The sequence below is a fragment of the Castor canadensis genome, chromosome 3, assembly GCF_047511655.1.
Source record: "Castor canadensis chromosome 3, mCasCan1.hap1v2, whole genome shotgun sequence".
Lineage (NCBI taxonomy): Eukaryota > Metazoa > Chordata > Mammalia > Rodentia > Castoridae > Castor > Castor canadensis.
The window spans coordinates 31,181,764-31,207,549 of NC_133388.1; the positions used below are offsets into that span (position 1 = coordinate 31,181,764).

Here is a 25,786-nt window from a genome sequence, read left to right on the forward strand (position 1 = left end):
GAAACCCACCTTCCCAGCCGCGTCCCTGACAACGGTTCCACTACTGTGAACTAGTGGAATATTTAAAGGGTCCGCAGCACTATTCCTGGATTCTGTATGTCACCCTTCAGTTCTAAATCAAATCTTTCCTAAGTTTGCCTTGCTTGACTTCTCGAAAAAAAAATCTCTAGATATCAAAAACCACTAAGGATGCTCCTGTGAGACAGTGAAAAAATGTCTTAGGGACCGTCTGCAATTGTACCTGTGTACATTCGTAAGTGCAAAGCACTCAACTGATTCTTCCCATTTGCATAGCTCTTTGCAATGAACAGAGGGTGTTCGCATATATTAGCTCAAGTGAGGGGCATGACAACCTTTGTGGAAGCAAGATAAGTTGTATTGTTTCCATTTGACAGATGAGATCAGGTGTAGTAAGTGGTTACAGCATTACAGAAATCCAATATATTTAATTTCTGCCTTCAGAGGAAGTTTATTGAGAGGCTGACCCAAAATATCCAGTAACTGAGCAGTAAAATAGCTTTAAAAAATATGAAATGTAGCCAGGCACGGTGGTACAGGCCTATAGTATGAGGTACCTGAGATGCTGAGGCAGACAGATGGCTTGAGCCCAGGCATTCAAGGCCAGTCTGAGCAACACAATGAGACCCTAGCTACAAAAAAAAAAAGTATAAGTCATTGGTTTCTCATTTAATCTGAACAACCCCACAAAGTGAAGAGCAGCGATGTCTCTATTCAACAGCAGAGATCCCTGAGGTGCAGAGGTGGCTTGAGGAAAATAACCTAAGTGCTAAGTGGCAGAGCCAGGGACCCTTTTGACACCAGATATTACTGGAGTATTTTTCTCCAGTACATACTATTGGGTACCAGTCATTCTCCTAGGCTGGCAGAAGGAGGTGTATCACAAATTCCCAACCTAATGGGGGAGTCGAGTGGAGTCTTCATTGACTCATATGCCACTTAAGATTCTAAGTCAGTCACTTGCTAGGTCCCTGACTCTGACTGCTGTGGCCTACAGAAGATGGGCTCATAATCCTGGAAGTGAACATACCATGCTGGGTTAAGACCTAGATTTGTCACAGGTTAAAAGGAAGCACTTTGAAATAGGAGTGGTGCCCTTAAAACTGGGTTATAAGCATTTTTTAGGTACTGAGTAAGTTAATCATTTCAATCATTGATTCCATGTTTGTGGCTAGCCAAGTGACAGCAAAAACCCTGACTGAACATCAAAAGAGTTGAATTCTCAGCCCAGCTCTGTATAGTTAAGGCAGAGCCTTCTCTGGGCCTCAGTTTCCTCCTTTGTAATTACCCTTAGAAATTGCCTCTAAGGGAGGGGGTGGGGGAAAAGGAAGGGGCAGAGGGAAGGGGGGAGAAATGACCCAAACATTGTATGCACATAAGAATAAAAAGAAATAAAAAAATTTAAAAATCAAAAGACATTTCAAAACCAAAAAAAAGAACTTGCCTCTAAGATTCTTTACTAGCTTAGCTTCTCAGTGAGAATATTCTGCTAGATTTTAATCTGAAGAAACATTCATTGCCAAAGAATCCTTCGAGAAGGCCTCTTTTTCCATTGCTTGTAAGCTCACAGCTGTACCGCCACTACCTTATAGTCAGAACTTCACTTCCATGTCTTTCCCAACTCCCTGAAAACAAAGAGTAAATAGCACACACACTGAGCAGAGAGAAGTCCTACAGCAGGGGCCGAGCATCTGAATCATGAGAGGTTGTATAAAAACACAGGTGCCAGAGCTCCATATATACTGATTTGGTACAGGTGGAGTTTCTAGACTCCAGAAAGGTATAACTTCAATCATTTACACTCCCATTTTGTAAATGTTAGTACGAAGGTTTTTCCTGATGGTCTTATTTCAAATCGCAACATCCCCCAACTGGGCACTCCTTATCCTTCTCCCTGCTTTATTTTTGCTGTAGCACTTATCTTTTATTGCGCTACATAATTTACATTATTTAGTTTCTTGACTCTCCCACTGCCCTAACCCTGAGAATAAAATGTAAGCTCCATGAGAGCAAGGGTTTTGTTGTGTTCACTGACATATCCACAGGGCCTAGAACAGTCCCTACCACATAGCAAGCACCAAAAGCATTTCTCAAATTCCAAAGGCACTATAGCATAGTGGTTAAATTTATAAACTCTGCAATTGGACTTCCAGGATCCAAATCCCAGTGTTGACACCTAATTAGCTATGTGACCTTAGGCAAATCACTTTGGAAGCAAGCCTACACCTAGGATTTCTCATAGGCTATGCCTAAACTAGACAGCTTGTGTTAAAATATCACCTCCACCACTCATAAGCCGTGTGGCCTCAGTTTACTCAATCGGAAGATGAGGATACAGTAACAGCCCTTCCTTTAGTGGCCTATGAGCCAGGCCTTCCTGGAAGGGTCCAGGAAGGTTGGAGTGAGGCACGGAAGGGGGGTGGGAACCAGTACTAATTCCCAGGAAAGTGATCAAGTCAGACACAAGTCCCGCGTGGGGGACTTGTGTATCTTGGCTGTATCTTGCTCTCCCTCGGTTGCTGGTGGGAAAAGACCTAGAAACTCAAGCTGAGAAGGGCAAGGAAAGCAGAGCGCAAGCTTCCCCTCACCCCATCTGGGCAATGGGCTCGGGCCAATTGCTGACTTTGCGCTCGTTGGCGGGGTTGGAGGCCGCGAACATCTGGAGGCCATTGCCACGCGCAGCGGCTGGGGGCCGCGGCTCGGGCCGGGAGAGGGGTGCGCTGGACGCACGTGGGCCCGAGGAAGGCGAACTCCCCAGGACGCGGGGGCTGTTTTTTCTCGCAGCCCCTCTCCCGCCCTCGCCTCCCTTGCTCCGGGCCACCGAGCCTCCTTCACTGGCGGCCCGGCCTCGCCAGAGGGCACCCTTGGTCTTCCGGAAAGCACCTCCATTTTTCCATGTCCCTGGAGCGGCTCCCAACTTCAGCTAAGCCACCCGACTCCAGGCTTGTCAATGAGAAATCGCGGCCAGGATCGCCGCGGAGCCCAGTCCCACCCTTTGTCCCCGCTCGCCGGCGGGCATCACCCGAGTGAGGGTGACAGGCTGCCCTGTCCCGCACCCCCCTGCGAGTGTCCAGCCTGTCCCGGGGCGACCGGGGACGCGGGCGAGGAGACAGCGCGCGAGGCCGTAGAGAGCACGGACTGACAGCTGGCCAGAGCGCGGAGGGGCTGGGGGAGCAGGAGGGAGGGGGCTCGGCGGAGTAACTTTCCAGAAAAACAGCCAACGTGTAGCAGGAGTGACTCCAAGAGGAGGAAAAAAAAAAAAAAAGTTCAGTTACCACGTCGAACGAGAGGACTCGCAAAGTATTTTTCAAACGGGCTCGGCTTTTCCTGTGCCTGTTTAAAACATTAAAAATCGTGCAGCAAAAGAGGCTGCGTGTGCTGGCCCCTCCCTCCCTCCCCCCACCCCAGGCGCGAGACGTCATGGGAGGGAGGTATAAAATTTCAGCAGAGAGAAATAGAGAAAGCAGTGTGTGTGCATGTGTGTGCGAGAGAGAGGGAGAGGAGCGAGAGGGAGAGAGAGAGGGAGAGGACAGGGAGAGGGAGAAAGGGAGGGAAGCAGAGTCAAGTCCAAGGGAATGAGCGAGAGAGGCGAGATACAGGGGAAGAAGATGCGGACGAAGGAATAACGCTTTCCGGAGACTGCTGCAGTGTACTGGCTCCTATTTTCTTTTCCTTTTGATTTTTTTTTTTTTTAAAGAAGCAGGGGACAGAAGCCATGGCCGAGGCAGAAGACAAGCTGAGATGCTGGTGACCGTGGCGTTCAAGTGGATTATTGGGGCTCTTCTCCAGAGGCCTGTCCTCCCTGCCTTCCAGTTGTACATAACCCCACATCCCAGCCAATGAAGACGAGAGGCAGCGTGAACAAAGTCATTTAGAACCCCCCACAGGAAGTGTAAACAAAAGGGAAAGCATGAATGGACTGCCAGAGGGACAAGTGTGTCCTGCACTGCCCACACCTTTAGCTGGGCCAGCAGCTGCCCGGCCCTGCCTCTCCCCACCTACGACTCACTGGTGATCTGACTTTTTTTAAAAAAAAAAATTTTTTTTTTCCTTTTCCATTCTCTTTGCTTATATTCTCCTTCAGGACAAGGCAAAGATTTTGATTTTGGACCTAGCCATGGTCCTTCTGTGCCTTCTTTAAAATACCCACTTTCTCCCCAACGCCAAGTGGCCTTTGGCAATATCAGATATCCGCTCTATTTATTTTTACCTAAGGAAAAACTCCAGCTCCCTTCCCACTCCCAGCTGCCTTGCCACCCCTCCCAGCCCTCTGCTTGCCCTCCACCTGGCCTGCTGGGAATCAGAGCCCAGCAAAACCTGTTTAGACACATGGACAAGAACCCCAGCACTGTACAGCACACAGTCGGCTTCTTCGTCCTCAGGGTTGCCAGCGCTTCCTGGAAGTCCTGAAGCTCTCGAAGTGCAGTGAGTTCATGCACCCTCTTGCCAAGCCTCAGTCTTTGGGATCTGGGGAGGCCGCCTGGTTTTCCTCCCTCTTTCTGCACGTCTTCTGGGGTCTCCTCCTCACCAGGCCTCAGCACCCCCCTGGCCTCTCTCCCAGGCTCGCACATGAAGATGCACTTGCAAAGGACTCTGGTGGTCCTGGCCCTGCTGAACTTTGCCACGGTGAGCCTCTCTCTGTCCACTTGCACCACCTTGGACTTCGGCCACATTAAGAAGAAGAGGGTGGAAGCCATTAGGGGACAGATCTTGAGCAAGCTGAGGCTTACCAGCCCCCCTGAACCATCGGTGATGACCCACGTCCCCTATCAGGTCCTGGCGCTCTACAATAGCACCCGGGAGTTGCTGGAGGAGATGCACGGGGAGAGGGAGGAAGGCTGCGCTCAGGAAAACACTGAGTCGGAGTACTATGCTAAAGAAATCCATAAATTCGACATGATCCAAGGGCTGGCAGAGCACAGTAAGTCCAAACACTCACTGGGTGTCTGCTGGAGGGGACGAACTGGAGGAGGGAGTCCCACGGAGGGAGCCACACAACAGGGTGCCCCGGGGTTCACCAGCACGGAGGCTCAGGAGGTGAGATGCACAGTTGGGGCTGGGAGAGGTTCTGATAAGAGCCGGGCACTTCTGGGAGGCCAGCAGTCTTGGAGCCAAATAAGTGTGCTAAACTCGTTCACATCCTTGACCGATTTTAATCTGAAACTGCATTGTGCTGCCCAGGGAAATGTATGTGTTCCTGCACATGTGACCATATGGGCAACTATAAGAATGTGGGTGCCAACAAGGAGCAGCAGGCCAGCTCTGTTGAGAGCCCTTACAGTTCTAGACGTCTGAACACCTCAGGCTTCCCCTTGCTTTTCACTGTTCCTCCTGACTGTCTCCTGTTCAGTTTTTCCAGCTCTCAGGAAGCAGCAGCTACCTGCCTCAAATTAATGTCTGTCAGGCTTTTGGAAACCCAGGCAAGAGACAGCTTCTTGCTGCCTCGGCCCTTCCGTCTACCCCACACACGTGAGCTTGGTGGGGGGGGTATGCACATATGTTCACATGTATACAAACTTCGGGATGATGTGGACTCTTGTGTTGTACAGTAGGCAGAGTCAAGTGTGCAAAATTCGGCCTCCCAGGCCGGCAGGCATGGGAGAGCAGGGTCATGGCTTTGGGTGTGTAGAAGAGGGCTGGCAGCCCTTTGCGTCTGCGTGTCATGGGGGGGGGGGAGTGGGTAGGCGGGGTGGCCAAGGGGGTGATGGGTTGTGTGTCTGTGAGTGTGTCTTCCCAGGAGGCTTCGTCTGCGGAGGAGTTGGGAAGCTTCTGGGTGAGACGCCTGTGTGTGTTTGTACACGTGTGGAAGTCATGTGTGTTTACTGAACGGGGATTTAAAAAACCTCAATACAAGAGAGAGAAATCTGGCAGATGTTGAGAAACTGACAGCCCAGGAAAGAGGAATGTGAGCACTCATGGCCAGACTCTGGGAGCTGCTCTGTTTGCTTTTCCTACCAGCAGGTGTCCTCGATGCGTGGGTTACCTCAGCCCAGGCCCACCTGGGAGGTGGGCAGTGCCTGGGGAGGGTGAGATGGAGGGTGGTCATGGGGCGAACAGCAGGGGGCGAAAGGAACCCAGCTAGAGAGAAGAAACAGGACTGCGTGCTCGATGAGTGGACCAGGTCTGGATGAAGGTGCAGAACGCCCCATGAGAGCTGGCCCATGCCAGGCGGAGGAGCCTGCGGTTTCTGGCAAGGGGCTCTCACTGCAGCTTCCTGTGGCTGCCTGGAGTGCCCTGCCTTAGGATGTGGCTACTGCAGGGGGTTAGTGCTGGAGGCAAGGCAGAGCTAGAGCTCCCTGCCCAGGGTGCTCTGAGTGGTGCTGGTTCAGGGTCTGCCAGGTACTGCAGCTCCCAGAGGCACCTAGCAGCTGGAGGCCTAAACCCTGGACTCCATCAAGGTAGGTCATAGGGACCACAACGTCAGTGGAGAGTGACAATCTGAGGCCAACAGAAGTCTGAGGTGAGGCCACGGAAAAAGGGTAGGCAGGATTCAGACCTTCATGGCCTGGATCAGGAGGGATGCAAAGAAGGAGGGATTTCTGAGTCATGAGGGCTGAGCCAGCCTGGGTCCCGAGTTGAGAATGAATGAGCCAGATGGACACACTGATTGTGTGCAGAGACTCAGGACCCAAAGGGAGACAGCTTTGGGTGAAGCCGGGACCAGGCCCCACAGTTGCCGGACAGCTTCTAGACTACAGCACCAACACCTTATAACTGAGACAGATGGGGTGGCTGTGGGGCTGTGGAGGAGTTGTCTGGCCTGGGCCAATTCTGCACAGTGAGCAGGATGCTGCTCTGGATGCCAAAGAGGCACCAGGGTCTTGGGGGACACAGGCCATGCCACAGAGGCTGGCAGGTGCAAACAGAAAGTAGGCCCAGACCCTCTACAGCTGTTGGAGGTGACATGGAGGTTGAGCAGCCGCAGACCTGGACCCACCCATCAGCTGGCTAGGTGCTGAGCTTGTTCTGGATGCACAAGGCACACTAAGTATAAAGAAGGCAGCCAGCAGATGCAAATGCCCACCAGTGCTGAGTGGGAGAGAGAGAGAGAGAGAGCGAGAGAGCGCGCGCGCCATTCGCAGCGTCGTGGGGGGAGGGGAAGCCTGTGCTTAACTCCTGAAGGCAGACAGGGTGGGGGGAGGAGTGGGGTACTGGGTAGCACCAGCAGGCTCTCCATGCCACCCATTCCAGAGTTTCTGCTGGGAGCAGAGTCATGACATGACATTCTCTTCCACATTTTGTTACTCCTATCTACTCTCCTGATCCCACGGCTGGGCAAGTAACAGCAGGAGTTGGAGGGAGGGGATGGGGTCCCTGGGGAGGAGTCAAAGAAGGGGGAAAGGGTACCAAAGTGAGAGTGGAGAGAGGAGGGTGTCCAGTGGCTCTGCCCTGTCATGGGTCCCCTTACCACCCTACTTTATAGATAAGGAGACTGAGTAATTTGTCCAAACAAGAATAGGTGCTCTAACCAAGGTAGGATGTGTGCCAAATGCGCTCTGTTAAGCATCAGTGTACGTGTAAGATGCACGTCTTAAAGTCTACCTTGAACGTTTAGGCTCTAGTAGACACAGTTGAATCCCATGTGGGTACAAGTTGAATCCAAGCTGAAGGGGACAGGAACTGTTGCCTTGGTAACTCAGATGGCAAATTGCATAGGGATAACTGGGCTTGTTCTCTCTCTCTCTCTCTCTCTCTCTCTCCCTCTCTGCCTCTCTCTCTCTCTCTTTCTCATCCAAGAGATTGATAATGCCATAAATGTTATCCCAAATTCAGTAAAGGGGTCTTCTTTACTCCACGAAGCTTTGCAAATCAGAGCCATGTGAAAGTCATATTTCTTAATCTATAAGGTCAGAGGTGACCTCTAAACTCCCTTTCACCTGAAAGAATTTTATCATTCCATCTGGAGGGTTTGCTGAGTCTATGCTGGGGAAAATGGGCAAGACTCTATAATCTTTTTATACTTCTCCAGGATTTTGCCATGGAAGTGGTGGGGAAGGATACAGTTTTCTCAGTTCCTTTGTCATCCAAAGATATCGTCAGCATAGGTGTCATTTTATCTTCTGGCTTAAAATTATCTTGTCTGGTGGGAGACTTGTTTTTAGCCAAGGGCAGCCCAGAATTCCTGAACAAAAAGAAAACTTGGTGTTTTAGCTTTTCTTTTCTGGCTGCTAACTATAGATTTTGTTCATTCTGGAAATTAAAAGGCATGTCATGTTGAAAGAACTCCTGGGCCCTACATGTCAAGCCATGCACAGAGTAGGGCAGCGGTTCTTGGAGGGTGGCCCAGAGGCTCCACCTCTCTCTTACAGATTTGGGCGGGGCGGGGGGGGGTGGTCCTGGGGACCTTGTGTTTTCAACAAGCTTAAGTGAACCAGGGCTAAGCCTTCCCTTCACAGACTTGCAAATACAAGTGTCTACAGAGACCAGGCAGGGGATACAAACACTCCAGAAGAAAAGCCATGGTCCAGGTGCCGCGATAAAGCACACAGGACTCCTGTACACTTGGGGTTCTGGAGAAAGTAGGTGTGTGGCAGGGGGAAGGAGGAGACCTGGCGCCCCGTGATCTGTGGAAAGAGGAAGTCGCTGCCCAGCTCCTGCTGATTTTTGCCTTCAGGAATGTGGGGCCAGCTTGACTGCATCTTACAATTTCCCAGAAGAGCAGAAAATCTGACTCTTTCTGTGAAATCTCCCAACTTTTAACATGGGCTTAAAAAGTTTATGGGCTTCTAATTCAAAAGTTTTAAACATGATACATTGGCTGTACAACATAACTAATTCATCTCAAAGGTTAATCCGCATAAAGTTTAAAACCACTAAGGCAGTGGTTTCTGAAACTTCCAGAACAGCTGAAGCCATGGTACCCTTAGCAGAAAACTATAAACTGTGGTTCTCAACCGTGGCTGTGTATGAGAGTCATATGCAGAGGAGAGAGAGAGGTGTGTGGGGGGAGAGATGTGGGGGGTAGAGAGAAAGAACAGGAAGAAGAAGAAGAAGAAAAGACAGAGAAAGAAAGAAAAGAAAACCAGTGCTGTGGACCCACCCAGTCACTCAGTGTAGTCACAGTCTCTGGGAAGTGGGGCCAGACTTCACCTGTTTTAAAACTCTCCAAGTGGTTCTGCTGTGGAGCCAGGCTATGCTTCCTTCACTGGAAGCAGCAGAAATAATGTCTATTAGCAGCCTGGGTGTCTAAAAACATTTTACAAGGCAGTTACTACTAAACATGCTATTTCCTGGTTTTTTATATGAATATGGTACATGCATATTTTTTGTTTGCTTACTTCCTAAAGCAAAATAGAAAATGGGATCCATTGAGATGTATTTTTTCTGTGCATTGGAAAAAGTTGATCATAATCCACTTCGTAAAGGCAAACACCCTAGTCCAGCTCTCAGTAGTGCTCGCTCATACTCTGCAGAGGCATGGATTAAGAATCCCAAAACAGACTAGCCATTGGCTCTTGTCTAAGGCACAGGTTGAGATGCTAGGCCTGTTTCGAGGAATCCTGCCATATCTTGTTGATGAAACCATCTCTCCACCGGATGATCTTTCAAGTCAATGCTGACTTCCAAGGTCCTTGCTTCAGTAAATGGGGTGTGGTCAAAAGACCTTGTTCAAATCCTACCTCTGTCACCTACTAGCTGAGTCACCTTGGGAAAGTCATTTCTCTTTTCTTATTTTCAGTTTTCCCATTTGAGAATGATCAATTTGATATATTCTCTTGTTTTTTAAGGGTTGCTAGAGGGGCAGATGAGTTACTAAAAGCTCTGTAAAATGTAAGGTTGTGCTATTACATTCTGCTCATTTATTTGCCCTCTGATTCATTCCTCACATTATTTGAAATGTCATTATTATTTGATCAGGGATATTAGTTTTACATTTTTTCTCTCCCAGGCAATTCCTTCTTTATTGGCAATGATTGTGTCTGAGCTTTGCCTGCTAGGGCCCATTTGCTGTGTCACTTAACTAATATGTAACCCTGGCCAAGACCCTTCTGGACATTGGTATCTTCATCTGAAGAGGTTGGCATACAGGACGACTCCTGTTGTCCTTTCTAACTCTGTTGGAATCTATAGGTCCCAGTGATAGAAAGTGACTCTTCTTACCTCCTTCTTGAGACTTCCTTAAATTTTTCATTAAGAAGAGTCCATCTTGAGGCAAAGATGTATGAGTGATGGACTGGAAGAAACCAAGGAGGGATGGTCACTAGGGCATCCCAAGAACTCCTTCAGTACATGGCTTTCCCCATCTGCTGGCTTCCTACTGCCTCAACCCCACTCTGACTCTACTGGATGGCAGGTGTCATTTCTCACTCCCCTTCTCCTTTTTACAGTGAGGCGCATGTCATCCTGACCTACCCTTTATTCTCTCTTGCAGACTATTACTGGAGCCGCAGTTAGAATTGCAGCTTGACTGATGACAGCTTCAAGACCCACCAGTCCAAGTAGCTTATCCATGCCCAGAGTTACACACTTGTAGACTTACATTGCTATCCCTGGGACTGGAGGTATAGCTCAGGGGTAAAGGGTATGTTTAGCATACTCAAGACCCTGGCTTTGATCCCCAGCATCTTGCTCCAAAATTTCTGTCAGTGATTTCTCTCTGCTTCTACCTGAAATGCTTTAGGGAAGCATTTCATGGTTGGCAGTATTTGTTCTTTCAAGGCCAATTATTAATCAGGGCTTCATTAGCTGGCATTCACACATTTGTTTTCCTAACATCTGTTCCATTAATTTTCTAAGAACCAGGGTTAGGCCCACCAGATGGCAGTTTTCAGAAACACACACTCATCCTTTCCTAAAGATCAGTAGCACATTTGCTTGTTTCCAGCCTCTGATCCATCCCTCCTTGTCCATGACTTCCTAAACCACCCCTCGGGGTGATTATGAGCTCATTGCAGCCATGTCCATTATGTGTGGAATCTGGGTCCATGAGCTTGAATTTCAAATTCTGGCTGTTGCTACCATTTTCGTAGGAAGTTTTTCTCTGGGTGTTAATACTGCTCAGACCTTGAGGTTGTAAAGCACACAGGAGCAGAGGGGAGAGAGGGGCTTTCTCTGTCTTTTATCTGGCTCTGAGGGTGGAAAGAGCATCTGCTGCCTTCTGTCTGGTGGGCAGGGGTGGAGAAGCTGGTGGGGTCACATAGGCTGGTATAACATGTGCTGTGAAGGATACAGACTCTTAAAAGAGAAAGGAGCCAATGGTGACCAACTCACTTGATTGGAAGAAACATCTGTGTTTCTGCCAGGCTCAAAGATGTAAATCCTTGACCATATGAACCTTGTTCCTTTAGGTCCAAACCACAGCGTTGATTCAGTCACTGTGCTGCTCAAACACTTTCTGTGGCTCTCTACTGTTAACGAGATAAAATCCAGCCTCTGCATCAGACAGCCTCTCAGTCTGACATGTGGGTTTCTCTGCAGGTGGCTCCCAGTCTATTACCTCAACCTTCTCTCACCTGGCTAGAGTTTCACAGCCTTGAGTCTTTCTTCCTGCTTTGTGTTTCCTCCTCTCCCTGCCTTTGCCTAGAATGCTTCTTTCCTCTCTATTCTCCACCCCTCCTCCTGCAGGGCCCAGTCCATGAAGGAAAAAGGGACCCATGGTCATTTCTTCCATGAAGTACCCCTGCTCTTTCCCACCTCTGGTTTCCTGCAGCCATGCTCTGCATTTCCAAAGGCTTTGTCTCTGGTCCTGTAATTCAGGTCCATGTATTAATGGCCACCCTTGAATATCTGTCCCCCGGAAGGCATAGGTTATATTTGTTCACTTTTTGCTTAGTACTAGAGGCTATTAGCTTTACGGATGTTTAATAAATGAATGAGTTTAGCTATAAAACAGCCAAACTTCTAGCGGGAATTGCTGCTGCACCTTAAGAATCTGTATTTTGTAGAAGTGTAGGAAAACCAGGCTGGAGAGCTCAGCAGATTTGGGACATCAATGCGGTGGGGGGAGGGGCAATTAGGACTGACTGAACAGCCTTAGTGCCATGTTCTGTGGCTCTGAGGTCGCCCTGCTCCTTGCTCAGGACAGTGTGACTTTAGTGTCACTAAGAATCTTGTACCTCCACCTCAGGTCTGAGGCCTCACTCAAAGGTCACAGGCAGGACCATGGTTATTCAGCACGTCTATTGGCAGCTCACTATTCCCGTGAGTCTCACCTTGTGCCCACTGCCTTGTCTTCTAGATGAGTTGGCTGTCTGCCCCAAAGGAATTACCTCCAAGGTTTTCCGCTTCAACGTGTCCTCAGTGGAGAAAAATGGAACCAACCTGTTCCGGGCAGAGTTCCGGGTCTTGCGGGTGCCCAATCCCAGCTCCAAGCGCACCGAGCAAAGGATTGAGCTCTTCCAGGTACTCCTCCCAGGCTGGAAACCACGGACCTGAAGCCAGTTCCTCCACCATGTCTGGCCTTTACTGGGCATAGGCCTCAGCAGACCTGGGTTTGAATCTTGGCTCCTTTGAACCTCAGTTTAGTATCTGTCATTAAGAGGAGTGAGTTACCTGAGGTGTGCAAAAGACATGGTATTGGTTTCCATTGCTCTGCTCACCTGTCCTCCTGCCTTGTGATCTACCTTTGGCACCATGCCCTGGCCTCAGGTACTTACTCCTTTCTCTGCTCTGTAGATACTTCGACCAGATGAGCACATTGCCAAACAGCGCTACATTGGTGGCAAGAATCTGCCCACGAGGGGCACTGCTGAGTGGCTGTCTTTTGACGTCACTGACACTGTGCGTGAATGGCTGTTACGAAGAGGTAGGTAAACCCAGGATGAGCATTTCAGAAGGAACCTCAGGGCCTTTCACCCTTGATGAGAGGGAAGAGGGCAGATTAGGGTAGTCTCGATTCTGGGTTCAAAGCCTGCCTTTGCCACAGAATCTGTTTATCCTTCATTCACTCAGCTAGCATTTAGTAAATGCTTACCTAAGTCAGGCACTGGAGTTTTAGCAGCCTGCAAGATGGGTGAGGTCCCAGATCTCATGGGGTCCCTTAAGGTCAGACTGAAGGTAGGGTAAAGGACGCCATGAGCAAAGGAAACAGTGAGACCCAGGCTCTCAGCTGGAAACTAGCTTGATTTTCTAGCAGCAGCAAACAGGCCAGTGTCCTGGAGTATAGTAAGCTGGGGCCATAGTATCATAGCCCCTGCCAGGCAATGGTAGGCTCCGAGTGTCACAAGAAGCTGTTAGAGTGTTATATGCAAGCCGGGGATGGGGGTGAGATGATTTGGCTTACACCTTTAAAAGACCCCTGTAGTTGCCATGAGGTCAAGGGAAGAGGCAGGAAAACCGGTTGGGCACTGTTGCAGCAGCAGGGATGAGGGGAAGAGGGACCTAGTCCGGGAGACATCAGAGTGGCTATGGAGAGGACATGAATTTGTCTTGTATGGGGCAGGCTAGTTAGGTGTGGGGTGTGAGAACACAAGAGCAGTCTTGATTGACTTCTAAATTTTTTGGAGTATCCAAGTGGTAGCAGGGAAGGTTTTGGGGCAGGGTCTGTTTGGGCCAATTAAGTTTGGAAGGCCTGGTGGTCATCCAGGTATAGCTATCTGATAGGTTTATCACACTTCATGTATCTTGAATATCTTACCCACTCACTGTGTCTCCTCACCTAGAAAATCAGGTAATGGTTCCCTCTCCTCTTCCCCCACCCCACATGCCTCACGGGGCGGTTTTAAAGAGCACATGTATATATAAGAGAACTTTGCCACTCTTAGTGTGTTTCATAAGAATAAGCTTTCATTATGTCAGATAAGGATGCTGAGGCAAAGAGGAGTTAAGTGACTGGACCAAGTCATTCAGCCTGGCGCGTCTTATGCCACCATGCTTTGCTGTTTCTGTTCTTTACTTGGCTGGTACTGCCTGGTCTGATTGCTTGGTGGCGATAGAGGTTACATTCGGCAGTCCTGTCTGTCTGTTCTCCCCCAACAAGAGTTTTCCACTACCATTCAAGTGGTAAGAGTGCTTGCCTAGCAAGTGCAAGGCCTTGTGTTTGATTCCCAGTGCCACCAAAAGCAGAACAAAACCAAACCAAAACCCAGATTTAGATTACACACCTGTAATCCCAGCTACTTGGGAGATGGAAATAGGAAGATCAAGGTTCAAGGCCAGCCTAGGGGAAAAAAAAGTTAGTGAGACTGTCTTAGAATGTAATCTGAGCATGGTGGGTGGTACACACCTATAATCCAAACTACTCAAAGGCAGAGGTAGGAGGACAGAAGCTGGCCTTTTTTTTTTTCTTTTATTTATTTATTTATTTTTTATTCATATGTGCATACAATGTTTGGGTCATTTCTCTCCCCTCTCCCCACCCCCTTCCTTACCCCTCCACCCCCTCCCTCTGCCCCCCACCCCCTTGATACCTGGCAGAAACTATTTTGCCCTTATCTCTAATTTTGTTGTAGAGAGAGTATAAGCAATAATAGGAGGGACCAAGGGTTTTTGGGAAGCTGGTCTTGAAAGTAAAAACCTATAAAAGCAAAAAGGACTGGGGGTGTGGCTCAAGTGGTAGAGTGCCAGTCTAGCAAGTGCAAGGCCCTGAGTTAAAACCCCAATACTACAAAATTTAAAAAGGAAGGGGGCAGGGGGCTCCACTGTCATCAGCTGCTATAAAGCCGTAGTCCATGCACACATTGATAGTCAGAGTCCCTGAGGCAGAGGTCCTTCCACGTTCTTGGTGTTTCAGGAAACTCTAATGCAGAGATCACAAACTTTAAATTTAACCAGTGAACAACAGTTATTTATTTTTTTTTAAGTGAGGGGATTTCACATAAAGCATAGACTTCCAGCTTTATTTTTGACAAATCGGAAGACTTGCTCCTGACAACCCTGCAGAGATGAGCCACGGCCACTACTTGAGATGGGGTGTGCATTTTTCAGTCCGCACAGTCCTCCACCATCTTCTTGGTGTTCCCCTAGGCTGAGGCTAGCAGATTCCTGTTCCTAGTAGTCTGCTGGTGTGATTTGCTCACTCACATGACCTGCCCAGGCCCTGCCGACATCCAAGTTTGCAAGCCCCATCTCAGGGGCCTCATTGGTGGCCGAGTTGGCAGATGGTGGGCTGGAGATCCTGCCCTGTCCCTCCTATTGAGCCGAAGCAAAGTTGGGAGAACCCACGTGACTCTGCCAACAGCAGCACTGTGGGGAATTGTGACTCAGACGGCTCTCTGCTGGGCCACAGAAAGGAGGAGCTGGGGAAATTAATCTCTTAGCTCCCCTGTCTGATTTGATCAGCTCTACCTGGGTTCTCCTTGAAGCCCTGGGCACTTGGAGTTCTTATTTTCACAGCTGCAGAACTCAATGAGAAGTTTGCACAGAGAATGGTTTCCATCCTCCTTGAGACATCAGGAAAGATAATTTCATAATAAAACCTGTGGGTTCCCCCTGCCGCCCCGACCTACACCACTGTTGCCAATTCCAAGACTAGTTCTTTATTGGAACCTTCAGTTCCCACTTAGGAAAATTGTGCTTACCTCTTCCCTCCCACAGGGGGATCGTAGCACAGGCCTTTGCTTATAAGGAGCTCATGAGTCTTGTCAGAGTTTATGGTCCCAAACCAGGACTTCAAATTGGAGCAGTTGGTGGTATGGACTGATGAGGACCTGCATCACATGTGTGATCTTGGATTCATTCAGCAAGCATCTAGAGGTGCACAGGCTGCGTTCTGGGTCCTGATTGAAGCCCTATCTGGGATCGAGGACTCGGCCTCACACCTTTGTGCTGTTACTCATACAATCTGCAGCTTCTTGGCATACAGGGTCAGGCTGGGTAGGGAGCAGCCCCAGCATCATGGCTCAAGACAGGCAGCACACTAAAGAAGCAGAGCCCTTTTGGATCTCTGCAAATGTTTTATGTTTTGTTTTGTTTTATGGAAGCTGGAGTTTGAACTTAGGCCCTTGTGCTTGCTAGGCAGGTACTGTCTGTTGCTTCCTCCTCGTCTCTAACAACTAAAAATGTGGGGTCTGAGCATTCCTGTAATCCCAGCACTTGGGAGGCAGAGGCAGGAGGTTTGATAGTTCAAGGCTAGCCTGAGCAACAGATTGAGACTCTGTCTCAAAAAATGAAAAAAATAACAGCAGCAGCAACAATGTGTGGGATCTGGCCTCAGAGAACCCACAGGCTGTCTGTGTTTGAATCCTGGAACTGCCGACTAGTGGTTGGCTACTTTGGGCAAGCCATTTAATTTACCTAAGCCTCAGTGTCCTCATCTGTACAATGGGGGAAATGGTTTTAATGCTGTGGGATTGTTACAGAGAATGAATGAGTTAGTGCCTATAAAGTCATAGAGAAGTATTTGATATGCAGTAATGGTCAACAAATGTTGGTGGTCATTTCCATAATATCTGAGCATGTACCTACACAGAGTCATTGGCCAAGCTAGGCCACCAGCTTACGCTGACCACCTGTACCCCAACCCTTACTCTCCCCAACACATCTGAATGTACCTTGACTTTCTAACTCACAGAATCACAGAACTTGCTCACTGCAGATCTCTCCCAGTCTAGCTCGGTCCATTCTGAGCAGGAAGTGCACTTTATTGCTAGGTAGCTCATTTCAGCTACCCCAGCTCCTTCTTGTGGTTGCCTTCCACCAGGAAGAGGATGCTCCTGGTGTGTCCACATCTGTTCCCTTCTTCTCTAGTCGGGGCTCAGCTGCCTTGTGTATGGACTTGCTTCTGCCCACTGACCTAATCTTCTGGAACAGAGGGCAGATGATCGCCCACAATTAGGGTGACCGTGGCGGGGCAGGACCAATCCTACACCTGGCCCACAACTAGCTGTCACCTCAGGCTCAGCAGAGCTCCTCTAATTGAGTTTTACCTACCAGGATTGGCAGATCCCATCTAGTTTCTCTGCTCAAAACTTTTTATTTATTTAGTCAAATTTTTCATTTACTTTTTATCTTTCCTTTTTTTTCTTTCTCTTCCCCCAACACCATTTACCAATTTCTCTGGTTACTTGATTTTGGTTGCCCAAACATGTGCTCTTACAACTAATAGGAGAAAGGGCTAGAATTGGCCTTCTCACACCAGAACGTCAGTCAACAAACCTGGCACCTCTGTACTTCCTCTTATCTTCTCTGAAATCTGCCACTTTGTCTATATCCATAGTCATAGCTCTGGTTGAAATGTTGGTGGCCTTACCTCTAATGTTGGTTGCTGACTTTTAATCTTATTGCTTAGTGTTCCGGTGGCCTTTTGAGCTTGTGACCTTCAGATCACTGTCTCTCTGCTCTGAAGTTCTTCGGTTACTCCAGTTTCCTAGTCGTCCGTCCTATCCCTTGCCTCTTCCCTCTGTCCTTCTTTAGCAGGCTGCTTCAAATATCTCCTTTCCCAGCAGACACTTAGGTATATCTTTGTCCTTTTGCCCGGAGTAGGTAGGTAACAACTTTCTTCTCTTCATACTGCCCTGTGGAAATTAGGCCATTCCCATTTTCCTTCCTGGTGCCCACTAGTCGCATCCCCTGTGGTTGTTCCTAATGTAACAGACATACGCAGAATGTGGCAACATGTGCATGAAGGTCCGCCTGGAGCTCTGGAAATCTTCTGTCTCCTGTGACCCTCAACAGACCTTAGCTCCTGTGAAGGCCTAGGAATGCAGAGACCCTGGCCTACCTTTGCCACCTGGCGGGTACCCTTCACGATCATACAAAGTGCTTTTCTCACTGACTCTGCGTTTTATGTTGCAGAGTCCAACTTAGGTCTGGAAATCAGCATTCACTGTCCATGTCACACCTTTCAGCCCAACGGGGACATCCTGGAAAATGTTCACGAGGTGATGGAAATCAAATTCAAAGGTAACAAAATGGATGTGTGTGGTAGGATGATGGGGTGGTTAAGGGGACAATGCAGGACAGGGGACGCCTACCAGACCCCAAGAAAAGGAACCAATCTTCTTCATAGAAAAGATGGCCAACTACTTTGTACTTAGAGTAATTTTGTTTTGTCCCAAAAGCAACGAGCATGACTTTCAGCTTATAAAGAATATATTAGTATCTGGAAGATGATGCTATGCTGGTAAGAGTAGTGACATCATGGAGACCAGCTGTTCAGAGTCCAGGAAATGAGCACACAGGTACCTCTTTCACAGGGTTGTTACAGAATTAAATGGGATAACAAATGTAAAACAGAGTGCCAGGAATGCTCAACAAATAACAAATGTTACACAGTACCCTGACTACTGAGCTTTCCTGATGTCACCAGGCTCACCTGACCCTTGCCCAGGAGTCTTCTGGGTTTTGATGATGGCTGTGGGGCTCACACACTTGACCACAATATAGGGATAGTGAAGTAGACGAGAGTAATTTCTGGATTTCCAGTGTGTCCAAGGAACTCAGCCTAGACTGTCTCTGGAGTTCAGGGAAGATATCTTTCCCTTTCCTGTTTCCATTTTGAGCAACAGAGGGGCCAGAGGCTCATCTCAGAAAAGGTGCAGGGCCACTCTTGGTTCTCAGCAGTTCCCTGACCTGCATGGGCTTGATTTCAGAAGCTGTTTTTTTTTTCAAAGGATTGATGTCTTACAGAATTCAGACCTTCACAGTCCTTACCCACAGCAACCTAGGGTGAAACCTTCCCATGTGAATAAGTCCCTGTAGGTAAAGACTTCTGGAAAAGGGAATCTGGGATCCAGTTCTCTTATTTTTCTCACACACCAAGTGTCCCTTTCTGAGATCCAGATTCCTCATGTTAATATGTAAATCAGGCACCTCATGTCCTGTCCAGGTGAAGATGCTCAACAGCTGGTCACTATACAAACTAGATCGCCAGTTAGTTGGTACTCATGCGAAGTCAGTCTTTGTCTTTTCCTTTTCAATTCAAATAGGTTCAGATGAATTTGGGCTTTCTTTCCAGAGCTTTTTGCTAAGCCATTGTTTCTTACTGCATCTGAATTTTATAGTGAAACACTTCTGAGACTATAACACAATGTGAATGTTAGTCATCATTCCAAGTCTTGTTTGTGGTCCCCATTCAGGCTATCTTAAATTGGGACACCTTTAATTATCAGTAGGATATCTTGGCCAATTCAGATTGGAAATTCACACCCCAAGATTCTAGGTCTTAGAATCTAAATTGATGAGCTAAAGGTGTGTGTCAGGGGCCCACCTGGTGATAGGGCTGCTTCATGGCTCTGTGGAGCCTCCCAGGGGAAAAAATCTCAGGAAAGGTGTTCTGCCCTCTGGAACATTCTGTGCAGGAGACATGCAGGGCTCTGAATGTGTCTTAAGTGGCATCCTTATGGTGATCATTGAGTTATTTTCATACTGTTTGCTCTGCCTAGTCTTCCATGTCCTGCAGGTGGCATTAGGGTGAAACTCACTCATACCTATGCCCTCCTCCCAGAATGCATTGCCCCTCTGCATGGGCAGTGATGGACTGGGATGAGGAAGCAGCCTCCAAGAGCTCTGCTTTTCTTAGACAGGTGATTGTCATCTTCCCTCCCTTCTACAGGGGTAGAAAATGAGGATGACCATGGCCGTGGAGACCTGGGGCGCCTCAAGAAGCAGAAGGATCACCACAACCCTCACCTGATCCTCATGATGATTCCACCGCACCGGCTTGACAACCCAGGCCAGGGGGGGCAGAGGAAGAAGCGGGCCCTGGACACCAACTACTGCTTCCGGTGAGCCTGGGCCCCGTGGAGATCAAGATCCACCATGGGCCTTAAGGGTCCTTGATGTTGCACACACATGTGTTCAGAGAAGAAAATTGGAAATCTCTTCCAAACCTCTTCTTGTTTTTCTGGAAGCCCACTGGTTTTCTGCAGCTGAACTCCACAAGGGCCTGGATGAAGTAAATGAAGAAAACCATGAAAAAGAGGGTGTTTGAGAAGAGTTTTAACTGGGGATGTTTGGCTGAAGCCTCCATGTGGTTTTCGTGTTTCAGTTCTTGCAGGGTGTGTTTGTGTGGGGAAGAAAGCAATGAAGAAGTTTCCATTGAAGAAGTGCTCAGTTCCTTGTGAAGGGTCCAAGAATGCAACTGGATTGGGGGAAATAGGGCAGCTTCCTTTTGCAGGGAAAATCTGACCTACAGAAATTAACAAATGCATGCAGAAATGATTAAGTAGCCCCTGTACAGAGGTGGAGAAGACACAGCTTCTTCCTTTTTATAGGCGTAGTTGAACTTCTCACATAGGTGGGAGGGATGATAAAGCCTTCCTTCCAAGAGCTAAGGGTAGAAAACAATCCCATCCTGGAGACGGTGAGAAGGATCAAGGGCTTTATGCACTGGAATTAGGGGTTCATCCACTGATACAAGAAAAGCTTCTGAGGAGGGTAGAATTTGAGCAAGGCCTTTGAGGATGGGTGAGGTTTGGATATGTATGGATCTGGGGGCAGGAAGCACATGGGGTGAAGGAGGGAGCAGGAGAGGGTCTGGCTGGAGAATATATCTGAATGGAGCAAGGAGAGTGACTTGGGAAATCTTTAGATCTGGAAACCATATCTGTAAGGAACAACTGAATAAACTTGGGAACAGAAGGGGTGAGAGGCTACGTGGTTGTTGCCGACTGTCTGCAGGTTGGCATGTGGATCCGTTTTCTGTGTGTCTCTTTAGCAGTGAGAAATGAACTGCAAGCAACAATGGCTTCAGCCATAGGGATTTCTTGCTCACACAGGCCTGTGGCAGCAGATTCAGGGTTGGTCTGGCTGCTTCATTATGCCATTGACAACACAGGCTTTCCCATTTTCTAGTCTGGCATGCTTGATATGTTGGCTCTTCATCCTCTTGTGTATGGTCCCAAGTGATTGCTAGAACTTTAGTATCTTGTCCATGTTTAAGTCAAGAAGGGTGGAAAGGCTGGCAGTCTTCCTCTTCCATCTGTTACTTTTATAAATAATTATTCTTTTTTTGTTTTGTGGTGCTGGGATTGAAACCCAGGGTCTTTTGCATGCTAGGTTAATGCTCTACCACTGAGCTATATCCCCATCCTGGCTTTGGGAAATAATCAGATATCTTTGGCAGAAAGATATTTTCCCTATCTACTTCCCTATGTCTGATTGATCATTATTAGGCCAAGTGACCATCCCTGCTTGCAAGTGTAGCCAGGAAAATGAATATCTGGTGTTCCAGACTCTGTAATGGGAGAGGACAAGGGAGAAGGGGGTTAGGAATGTTTTTTTTTGTTTTTTTGCTTGTTTGTTGTTTTGTTTTTTGTAGTACCAGGGCTTGAACTCAGGGACTTCACCTTGAGTCATTCCAACAGCCCTTTTTGGTGATGGGTATTTTTGAGATAGGGTCTCGGGAACTATTTGTCCAGGCTGGCTTCAAACCGTGAATCTTCCTGATCTCTGCCTCTTAAGTAGCTAAGATTACCGGCATGAGCCACTGGCGCCTGGCAGGAATGGTTATTTTAAGATAATCAATATAGTCTGCCATGGTTTAGCCACAGAACCCACATGAAGCCAGATTTTGGCCAATAGCCTTTGGAAGTAGCAAGTTCCAGGTCTCAGCTGAGACCTATTGAAACAGTGGCTAGATGCCCACTTGGCAAGGGGGATTGCCAAATGGATCAATGCAAGCAACAGGATTGAGGCCTGACATTCACACTTGGGTGACCTGGGAGTCATGGTTCTAATAGAAGGGTAGACTTCATTTTGGCTAAGTAGCATTTAGATGTGGTCTATGCATCATATACAGTAGTGTACAAGCCACATAAACTTAGAGTTTATTTCTAGATTAGTACACATTAGTAAGGTATCAATAAGCCAATCTCAACAAAGCAGATATGGCCAATAATGCTTTAAAACATACATAACATGATGCAGCATGTTATGTATGTTTTGAGTTGTGATGTAAAAGGAGACAAGGCTAACTTTACCTCTCTACTGTCCCTTATCTCTGATAACATCCTTGGGATCCTGGTCTTTGACTCAAGAAAACACCTTCTGGTCTCTAGCCCCATGCACTTGAACTTGGGATTCTGTTGGTTAAAGTCACCTCTATGATGGCAGGGATGGACTCCAGGGGGGAAATAAGAGGGTATTTGTGAAGTTTCTTTTATTGGTAGTTTCCTTTCAGGTTGATATCCTATAAATGTTTTTTGTTGTAGCAACTTGGAGGAGAACTGCTGTGTGCGTCCCCTCTACATTGACTTCCGACAGGATCTGGGCTGGAAATGGGTCCACGAACCTAAGGGTTACTATGCGAACTTCTGCTCTGGCCCTTGCCCATACCTCCGCAGCGCAGACACAACCCACAGTACGGTATGGATCAGGGTGTGCCATCTGGGCACTGGGGCTCAGCAGACCAGGCCACTTATCCAAAAGAATAGGCAGAGTGGCTCAAGTTTCAGTTCAACCCCTCAGCACTGCCAAAACACAAACACAAAACAAAGAATAAATGAAAGGCTGAATGTTGAGTGAGTGAATGAGAATTTGGGGTGAGTAAAATTCCTCTAATAAAGGTTCTTATCTTGGTATCCTGCCCTTTAAAAATCCTACTGGAGGGACTGGGAGATGTAACTCAGTACTAGAGGCTGTGCTTAGCATGTCTGAGGCCCTGGGTTTAATCCCCAGCACCTTCCAGAATAGTTTTTACCATAGTTTCAATCAGATTTTTAAAATTTGCTTTGAATAAAGCTTTTGTACCATGAAAGTTAATTAACTGTCACATGCCACCCTGTATGTCAGAGATGTGTGCACCTGGTTGGCAAGGAATGTGAAGGCAGAAAAGTTTCCATCGCTAAAGAGCCCTGATAATTGCTTCATCTTGTGTGTACAAAGTTATTCTGAGAGATAGTGCAAAGCATGCAGAAGTCAACATAAAAGACTGGGAAAAGAGAGTGAGGGGGAGCTTGCAACTTCTGAAGCATGCCTTTCCTCAAGGGGAATGGAAAATAGGACAGGAATTCAGGCAGCATGCTTCCTTACAGTTCCTCATCACTGCATCCTGTCTGGGGCTCTACACTCTGACACTAACTGGCCCAAGGCAATGGTTAGTGAGACCATTTTTTACTCATGTGATCAGTTACAGCAAGGATGAACAAAAACAGGAGTGCTTCCTTTCCACCGAAGAGTTTTCTTGTCAATTGAAAGTTCCCTAATAATGGTTTTATGCTTGAACTGGTAACTGCAGTGCAGTACACACTGCCAAAGTGGACGAACACAAGTAGTATCTTCTCCAAACTGTATTTCCACAGTTCCTCTTAAATTAGCATTGATTTGTCTCAGAGTAGCTCCCAGAGTAGAGTTCCTGGGCTGTGGGCCTGTGACTTGGCTCTCCCACTTGTAACTTCTTTGCCTCCCATACCCAGGTGCTGGGACTGTACAACACCCTGAACCCAGAAGCGTCTGCCTCACCTTGCTGTGTGCCCCAGGACTTGGAGCCTCTGACCATTCTGTACTATGTTGGGAGGACCCCCAAAGTGGAACAGCTCTCCAACATGGTGGTGAAGTCTTGTAAGTGCAGCTGAAGCCTTGTCTGCAGCAGAGGAGGGAGAACTGCCACTGCCGACTGCCCGTTTCTCGGGAAACCAAAGCGACAGACCTCACCTAGAAGCCTGGAGCCTACAACCTCAGCTCCCGGCAAACGGCTGAGATGGAGGCTTCCTTCTGGAACATTTCTTTCTTGCTGGCTCTGAGAATCACTGTGGTAAAGAAAGTGTGGGTTGGTGAGGGGAAGGTGAACTCTTGAGGATACAGAATTTCTGTGGCACTGACAGGAGATGGGGTAGAGGAAGAGGGATAACAGATGGACATATTGTGTGACAATGGGACTTGGGCTACCCTAGGGAAGAGGAAGGACAGAGAATGGCTGGGTTGGGGAGAGACTGGAAGACATTTTGGATCTGAGGTCAGCTTTGCTCATTGAAGTGCCACAACATGCTCTAGGGAATCGGGGTGACGTTATAGGAGGCAAACCTTTTTCTTTAGACAGGTTCCCAAGACCAAGTCCCAGAACTGTATCTTGCATTACCTGGGATTAAGGAACAAATCTGTTATTTTTGTAAACTGTCCTCTCTACATCAGTCAGCATCACGGCTCATTATAGGTAGTGCAATGAGTTCCCAGTCCAGAAACTATATTGAGCCCATGAAGATGCTCAACTCAAGAAGCAAAGAGTGGGCATTAGCTCTCTCCTGTCTGCTCTCTGGGCCCCTCCTCTTGCGTTCTTCCTTGGTCTCACTTTCCCTTGGACATTGGCTAGGCACCTTCCAGGTCAGGGTGTACATATCTGGATTCTGAGTCCATGCAGCCTGGAACGTCAGGGGTTTCTCCCCTCCAGCCCCCTAAGACCCTGGGTTCTTTTGGTATTCCTGGAAGCTGGTGCTACAATCTGTCAGGCATTGGGGAGGCTGCAGGTGTACCACACAGTGACTTGCCCCCAGACACACAGACTGAGGTATAGACAAATACAAATATTACTCTCAAAATCTTTGTATAAATAAATACTTTTGGGGAATCATGGATTATTTCATCTTCTGGAAGATTGTTTCTAGAACAGTAAAAGCCTTATCCTAAGGTCTATGTCTGACTTCATAAAGAGTCTTATTACCCTCTTCTTATTTCCACATCAGCATCGACCAATCAGAGTAACTGGAATCCGGGCAGGGACTCACTCAAGCATCATTGTTCAGCATTGGGCAGTGGGCATCTGGTGCTGCATCTGCCATCTGAGAGTACTGCACTGTTGTCTGTGCACCTTCTTTCTTGCAGAGTATATTATTCTCAGACACATAGGCAGCAGCTCAGATTTGAAGGAAGCACACAAATTTGACCTCCAGGTAACTGGGAGGTGTGAACTCTTGTGTATTTCGGAAATGTGATTTGTACATTCAACCTAAATGATCCACATTTTTGGAAATCTCACCTCAGTCCCCAAATCACCTGAGAACTAGAGAAGCTGTCTAAGGCAAATGGCCTAAGAGGCAAATTCTATTATTGGTTTAAGTCTAAAAGAGCCAACCAGCGCCCCCATTTCAGACTATGGGCTTCATTAGGGGTCTGGGAATGGGAGAGGGCAAGAAAAACACAATCCCAACGTGCTTTTGAGGTCACAGACTCCAGGGCAACACAGGGAATCTAGGAATACACTGTCCACCTGCTATGGTTTCTAGCAGGGAACCCTCCTGCAGCTCCTGAAAGCCACCTGCCCCTAGCAAGCTTATGTCAGCAATGGTATGGAACCCTGTCTATAGCTGAGGTTTGCAGGTTAGAGGATGTGTATATGCTCATGCCTGTGTGTGTGCCTTGTTCCTTGTGGAGTTCAGCAAGACTGAGCTCCTGTGCTTGGTCACCAAGCCTTTTTTTCCTTCTTTGTCTATGCCTAGCCAGTTCTAAGGCTGCTCTCATCCCATAGGCATCCATTTTCTTCCACTGTCCTTCAGCGGCCTATATCCCTGCTTAAAAATCCTGGCTGTGGGCGTGCATTCTGTCTTCCTCCAGGAGCCAGTGGTAGAGGGGTGGGTACAAACAGCATGCTAGCATGCAGATATGGCTGTTGCTATCCCAGATGTCAAAATCATTCTCAAATTTCAGTGGACATGAGAATCACCTTTGTTTAGTAAAAATGTACAATCCAGGTTCTAGAAGTGTCTTTGTGACCGGGGCAAGGTCCAGGTTGGCTAAAAAAGACACCTTCAGAGAAGCAGTACATTAGTCCTTTCTTGGGGTATCAATAAAGAAATGGGAAGTAATCTTTTGGGATCTAGACTGAATCTCCCTTTTTTATCCACTCATAGGACATTACTAGAAGGTTGGTCTGTGGTTCATCCTAATGAACCAAGGCAACTAGATGTGCTTCCTGAAGTATTCCAAAGAAAACAGAACATGCTGAGATTCCAGATGT

At 47.8% G+C, this 25,786-nt stretch overlaps 1 protein-coding gene across 2 annotated transcripts; it reads left to right on the forward strand.

Annotated features, from left to right (window-relative positions):
- Nucleotides 1-3,485: 3,485 nt before the first annotated feature.
- Tgfb3 (transforming growth factor beta 3) lies at nucleotides 3,486-24,465 on the forward strand. 2 transcript variants are annotated; one of them, XM_020163314.2, is made up of 7 exons: nucleotides 3,486-4,939; nucleotides 12,197-12,360; nucleotides 12,634-12,763; nucleotides 17,692-17,799; nucleotides 19,451-19,622; nucleotides 22,050-22,203; nucleotides 23,253-24,465. In XM_020163314.2, exons 1-7 carry the CDS (start codon nucleotides 4,588-4,590, stop codon nucleotides 23,409-23,411), a joined length of 1,239 nt encoding a protein of 412 aa, XP_020018903.1. In that variant the 5' UTR covers nucleotides 3,486-4,587; the 3' UTR covers nucleotides 23,412-24,465. The 2 variants fall into 2 exon arrangements, with proteins under 2 accessions (XP_020018903.1, XP_073923611.1); XM_074067510.1 differs by lacking the exon at nucleotides 3,486-4,939 and adding an exon at nucleotides 6,065-6,416.
- The last annotated feature ends 1,321 nt before the right edge of the window (nucleotides 24,466-25,786 follow it).

What these genes read in the sequence shown, in the direction of transcription:
- Tgfb3 (XM_020163314.2), top strand. Translation starts at nt 4,588, where the DNA reads ATGAAGATGCACTTGCAAAGGACTCTGGTGGTCCTGGCCCTGCTGAAC. An exon ending in CCAAGGGCTGGCAGAGCACA is followed by an intron (nt 4,940 to 12,196) that starts GTAAGTCCAAAC and finishes CTTGTCTTCTAG; the next exon opens with ATGAGTTGGCTGTCTGCCCC. An exon ending in GATGGAAATCAAATTCAAAG is followed by an intron (nt 17,800 to 19,450) that starts GTAACAAAATGG and finishes TCCCTTCTACAG; the next exon opens with GGGTAGAAAATGAGGATGAC.